General features: G+C 41.8%; 1 protein-coding gene across 4 annotated transcripts in view; it reads left to right on the top strand.

Moving 5' to 3' along the window:
* tarbp1 (TAR (HIV-1) RNA binding protein 1) overlaps nt 1-6,733 on the top strand; it is a 176,091-nt gene that overhangs the window by 14,667 nt on the left and 154,691 nt on the right. For all 4 annotated transcript variants that reach the window (XM_043695407.1, XM_043695409.1, XM_043695410.1 and 1 more), the window contains exon 4: nt 3,114-3,262. In XM_043695407.1, the coding sequence (XP_043551342.1) occupies nt 3,114-3,262 (149 nt within the window). The remainder of the gene's footprint in view (nt 1-3,113; nt 3,263-6,733) is intronic.

The following is a 6,733-nucleotide window of genomic DNA, read 5'->3' as shown; positions in this document are numbered from 1 at the left end:
TTATAGAGGTTTACAAAATTATGAGGGGCATGGATAGGATAAATAGGCAAAGTCTTTTCCCTGGGGTTGGGGAGTCCAGAACTAGAGGGCATAGGTTTAGGGTGAGAGGGGAAAGATATAAAAGAGATCTAAAGGGACAACTTTTTCACGCAGAGGGTGATCTGTGTATGGAATGAGCTGCCAGAGGAAGTGGTGGAGGCTGGTACAATTGCAATATTTAAAAGACATCTGGGTAGGTACATGAATAGGAAGGGTTTGGAGGGATATGTGCCGGGTGCTGGCAGGTGGGATTAGTTTGGGTTGGGATATCTGGTCGGCATGGATGGGTTGGACCGAAGGGTCCGGTTCCATGCTGTACCTCCCTATGACTCTATGGTAATGTTAGAAAACATTAAAGGACAATTCATAGGGGCCTCAAAGGAGCAACTCTGCAGTCCATTTGTCCTCTTTTTCCGTGACATTTTCTTTCTGTTGTTTGGAATGAAAGCAGTTCTGTGTTGTCGTTTCACGAGGTTGCATTTCATTTTGCCATATTCCTTGTGTTACTCCTGGTATGTCCTTCAGCAGTCTTCATTGAACCAGATTTGACCTTCTAACATGATCTTGTGGTCATACTGGAGTGAGCATTATGCCAAGCCATGAGATTACAGATTGTGGTTTAATATAATTCTGCTCCTGATGGCCAACAGTGCCTTGTGTGTGACCAGTTTTCAGTTGCTAGATCTATTTGAAGTCTGTTAGATTTATCACATTATTTGTGGTGAAGAAGGTATCCTCTATATGAAGAATGGACCTCATCTCCACTCTGGTCCCTTCAATTGATACTGTCAAGGTCAGACACGTAGTACAGATGGATTGGTGAGGATAAGGTCAAGTAACTTCTTCCGTTCCCACATTTGGCCCAATGCCATGAGGTTTCACTGTTATAGAATGATGTCCCAGGGCAAATGCTTCTGCCTCTGTACCTGCTGCCATAATGACATCCTTTGGATTCTCCAGAAGCTGAACTGAGTTAACTGTATAAATAGAGGTTGACATGAGCAAGTCAGAGATTGGGAATTCTGTCAGGAATGATGCATTTGCTGACTCCAAAGGCTGAGATTATCATGGAATACGCTGGCCTGGATACTGTTGATCCATATTGACAGCTGTAAATGTCAGACACACTGCAGCAACTTACAAAGGCTCTGTCAAGAGCACGTCCTAAACCCGTGACTTCTTCCACCAAGAAGCACAGGGAGCAATGGATGCTTGAGAACACCACCACCTGCGAGTTCTTCTCCAAGTCATAACTGTCCAGACTTTGAAAAATATCGTCACTGGAGTTCCCTTAATTTAAGCGCTTGCTGTATCTACACCACATAAACTATGCCTTGAAGAATGGAGCTCACCGCCTTGAGTAATTAATCACGAGCAATAGAGGCTGTTCTTGCCTGTGCAGTTGATGAATGAATAAAATGAAAAGTAAAGGAAAGATGCAGCAGATTCTGTTTTGCATGTCATACTTCTCAGGCGCAACCTATGTCTTCACTCAATGTAGAAACACACAACATAAGAACAGGAGTTGGTCATTCAGCCCATGAGGCTGTTGCTTTCCTGGTTACAATCATGGCTGATCATCTAACTCAATGTGTTCCTGCTTTTTCCTCCCAAATCCTTTAATTCCTTTAGCCCCAAGTAGTATATCCAACTCCTCCTTCAAATCATACCATGTTTAGGTCTTGACTGCTTGGCTAAATCACACTGAAGCACCTCCACATCCTCCTCTTCACCATCCCACTTAGCTTTGTCTTGCCTGGAATTTTGGGTACATTTCATTCAGTTTCGGTGTCCAAACCACTAATATGTATTGTGACACAATTGGCTTTTCGTGTCTCAACACCTCAAACGTAAAATTCTTAACCTTGAGTTTTAGAGCTTGTTACTCCCTATGTCTCCTCTTCTCCAGCCCCTTATATGACTGCATTTTCTTCTCCACTTCCACACCCTGATCCCCTGCCCGCCCCAAAATGTCCACACATCATCCCTGTTCCTTCTGCATCTCAGCTCATTTCTTTTTCAAGGCTGTTCTTGATCCAGCTTTGACTGTGCATTTACTTTGTCTGATTTATACGTTGGGACACTTTTCTATGTTAAAGTTTCCATGTAAGTTCAAATTATTGCTGTTACATTTCAAAAAAAGGTCTGCAGGCTCAAATTGGCTGCTGCAGTTCCTACTTTGATAGTAATTGTACCTCAAAACTGCTTAATTTGGATTATACTTGTTGGCAATTTATTTAATTTTTTTAGCAAATTGACATCTCCTGCCCCCAATGTCACTTATTGCTAATCTGTATCAATGTCTTTACAACTATAACCTTAATAAAACACTTTTGTTTTTGCAAACTGCCAAGTTTAATATGAGGAAAACAAGAATTTTTCATTTTAAGAGACATTTGATTTCATTGTATGTGGACATTTTTCATTTGTCTAATTTATTTTTCACTTTGTTCTGCTGTTTTGAATTAAATCGTAGGATGGGTGGATATAAATATCAGAATAGACTGGTTGAACTTGGACAGATCAACAAAATAATTCCAGAAAATTTGAGCTTGAGTAGTCTCAATTTGTTGGGCCTCCAGTTCATTGCAAACACTCTTGCAATTGGAATTAATAAATGAAACTATCATTTAGTTTTGTGAGTTGAGTTTTTCCCAGATTGCTGTTCTTCACAGGAAGTCTCATCTGATGTTTACTCATTATTCACTAGCAAAGGGCATCCCAGAGTGGAGGTAGTGAAGCTTTCAACAAGTTATAATAGCTGTAATCCAGCTTGAACATTTCTCACTGAAGGCTTGCAGTAATTTTCAAGATTCGGACTGGGGTAATAGGGCAAAAGTTTTGGAAGTGCTTTCGTGGCTTGTAAAGCTGGCTGCTTTTACTTCTAATAGTGTCAAAACTACTTTATTTGATTGGGGGTGGGGATGGGTATGATGCTTGATTGAATATATGGTATTCTAAACTTGGAGAGATTGAGTTAACTGACTTTAGATTTTAAAATGTTTTATTCTGCAAAAATTAAACAATTAATGTGTGGAAAAACATATTGATTGATGGTTTGTTTATAAACCTAGGTCGTTCACTTTTTCACACATCTTGGCTCCTTTGTGCTTACAAACGAATGTTTGAAAGTGAAAACAAAACTGCAATGAAAGAAAGCCTGTTTCAGTTTCTTGATCTTAGTGTCACAAAGTATCCTTTCAGAACTCAAGATCTTTGTGAGGTAAGTTTTAAAATTTGCGACCACTGATACATGATAAATTGTTGGCAATGATATTCTAATATTCCCTACAATGGAAGGAGAGAGGAAGATCAGACCTTTGTTCAAGATGGGGTTGCCATTGCTCTAGTGAATATTCTTGATCTGGGTCACCATCAGGTAATGTTGACATCCTGTTTTGGAATCTACATGTCCTTCTCAAACATTCTGTGATCGACATTGAGATGCTGTTAAGGTGTTATGTGGCATGGAAAGTGTGTTGGATGAGTGCCATCAGTTGCTTTAAGTTCCTTTTAAATTCTCTATAATTGAACATTTCTAACTCATGAAGGAAATTTTCACTTGAATGCAGCAATTTGTATATTCCTTTTAAAGCACTCAAAACAAATGTGTTGTCTCACTCTTCTCTTTGACCATAAGATATAAGAACAGAATTCGGCCATTTGGTCCATTGAGTCTCTCTTCTGCCATTCAATCATTGGTGATATGTTTCTCAACTCAAGATCCTATTTGTCTCTGTCTTAAAGACACTCAATGATTTGACCTGCAAAGCCATCTGTGACAATGAATTCCACAGATGAACCATCTGCTGGCTGAAGAAATTCCTCCTCAACTCAGTTCTACAGGGTCATCCCTTCACTCAAAGGCTCTATCCTCCGGTTCTAGACTCTCCTATAGTGGAAACGTCATCTTTATATCCACTCTATCTTGTACCACAAGGATCGGTGTTGGGTCCACTACTTTTCTTCATTAACTTAAATGACTTGGATGTGAACATAGGAGGTATAGTTCATAAATTTGTAGATGACACCAAAATTGGAAGTGTAGTGGACAGCAAAGAACATTACCTTGGATTACAACAGGATCTTGACCAGATGGGCCAATGGACTGAGTGGCAGAACGATGCGCGGTGCTGCATTTTGGGAAAGCAAATCTTAGCAGGACTTATACACTTAATGGTAAGGTCCTAGGGAGTGTTGCTGAACAAAGAGACCTTGGAGTGCAGGTTCTTAGTTCCTTGAAAGTATAGTCACTGGTAGATAGGATACTGAAGAAGACCTCTATTGGTTAGAGCATTGAGTGTAGGAGGTAGGAGGTCATGTTGTGGCTGTCCAGGATGTTGGTTAGGCCACGTTTGGAATATTCTACGCAATTCTGGTTTTCTTCCTATCGGAAGGATGTTGTGAATCTTGAAAGGGTTCAGAAAAGATTTACAAGGATATTGCCAGAGTTGGAGAATTTGAGCTATAAGGAGAGGCTGAATAGACCGGGGCTGTTTTCACTGGAGCATTGAAGGCTGAGGGGCGACCTCATAGAGGTTTACAAAATGATGAGGGGCATGGATCAGATAAATAGACCAAGTCATTTCTATGGGGTGTGAGAGTCCAAGACTAGAGGGCATAGGTTTAGGGTGAGAGGGGAAAGATATAAAAGAGACCTAAGGGCCAACTGTTTCACCCAGAGGGTGGTGCATGTATGGAATGAGCTGTCAGAGGAAGTGGTGGAGGCTGGTACAATTGCAGTATTTAAGAGGCTTCTGGATCGGTATATGAATAGGAAGGGTTTGGAGGGATATGGGCCAAGTGCTGACAAATGGGACTCGATTAGGTTGGGATATCTGGTCAGGCTAGACTAGTTGGACCGAAGGGTCTGTTTCCGTGCTATACTTCGCTATGACTCGATTCTGTCAGCTTAATTGAGATTCCCCTCATTTTTCCAAACCCCATTGAGGACAGACCCACAGTCCTCATGGGAAATTGCATTCCATCTACTACCTCTTTGCTCCTCTCCTCGCCTTTTCAAGTCCTTCTGCAGCTTCCCCACTTGCTCAACACTACCTGTCCCTACACCTAGAGTTGTGTCATCTGTGAATTTAGCAACAATGCCCTCCGTTACTTTGTTCAGATCATTCATGTAGAACATGAACAGTTGTGGTCCCAAATCTGACTCCTGCGGAACTCCATTAGTCACCGGCTAATATCCTAAAAAAAGACCTCTTTATCCCCATTCTATGGTCTTCTGCCAGTCAGCTAATCCTTCTGTGTGGCACCTTGTCAAAGGCCTTCTGGAATTCCAAATAGATTATGGTGACTGGCTTTCCTTTGTCTCACTTCTCAAAGAATTCGGACAGATTTGTCAGGCATCACCTCTCCTTGATGACATAGAGTCACAGATGTACAGCAGGGAAACAGACCCTTCGGTCCAACTCGTCCATGCCAACCAGATATCCCAACCCAATCTAGCACCTAGCTCATATCCCTCCAAACCCTTCCTATTCATATACCTATTCAGATGACTTTTAAAGTTGCAATTGTACTAGATTCCACCACTTCTCTGGCAGCTCATTTATGCACGTACCACCCTCCGCGTGAAAATGTTGCCCCTTAGGTCTCTCTTATATCCTTCCCCTCTCACCCTTGCTGACTATGCCATGTTTACCATGTTCTTCCAAGTAGGTAGATAAGTGCATGGTATTTAAATTAACCTTGCTGTGTTTTTTTTAATAGTGAGTAGAGTAGGTTCTTTATATTTATGTTTTATTTAGATCTGTATCTTGATTAAAATTTAAAAATATAAAACATAGGTACTAAGTTAGCCGGGGGGTGGGGAGAGTGTTTTTTAGAGCAGTAAGACTGTGCTATTTTCTGTTAAGGTGCAAAGATGGCCCTGAGTAGAGTGATGTGCTCTTCCTGTCGGATGTTACTGATGATTATGTCTGCAGGAAGTATGTTTGGTTGCGAATCCTATCCGATCGCATGGATCAATTGGACTGGCAGTTAGAGGCAGTGAGGAATTTACAGGAGCTAGGGGGTGTGATGGATGGCAGTTATAGGATAAAGTCAGGTAGATTGATTACCACTAGGAAAGGTAGGAGAGGGGGGCATTTAGGGAGGAGTCTCCTATGGCTATCCCTATCTCAAGCAAACATGTGGTTTTGAAAAATGTAGGGGCTAATGGACTCCAAGTTTCTAGTATTGAGACTGGCTCTAATGTGACGAGGATTGTGTTGGTTCCAAGTGATCGATTGTGATACGGGACTCTCTATTCAGAGCTGTAGACAGACGTTTCTGAGGCTGACAGCAAGAAATCAGGATGGCATGTTGCCTCCCTGGTGCCAGGATCAAGGATATCTCAAGAATACAGAATATTTAAAGTTTGTGAGGAGATTTGTAGTTCGGGTGCTCGTTGTTGTGGATCTGTTCGCCGAGCTGGGGATTTGTGTTGCAGACGTTTTGTCCCCTGTCTAGGTGACATCCTCAGTGCTTGGGAGCCTCCTTTGAAGCGCTTCTGTGATGTTTCATCCGGCATTTATAGTGGTTTGTCTCTGCTGCTTCCAGTCGTCAGTTCCAGCTGTCCGCTGTAGTGGCCGGTATATTGGGTCCAGGTTGATGTGTTTGTTGATAGAATCTGTGGATGAGTGCCATGCCTCTAGGAATTCCCTGGCTGTTCTCTGTTTGGCTTGTCCTATAATAG

Source organism: Chiloscyllium plagiosum, chromosome 9 (genome assembly GCF_004010195.1).
Source record: "Chiloscyllium plagiosum isolate BGI_BamShark_2017 chromosome 9, ASM401019v2, whole genome shotgun sequence".
NCBI lineage: Eukaryota > Metazoa > Chordata > Chondrichthyes > Orectolobiformes > Hemiscylliidae > Chiloscyllium > Chiloscyllium plagiosum.
The sequence above is the reverse complement of the archived record's forward strand: the minus strand, read 5'-3'. Positions and strand labels throughout refer to the sequence as shown.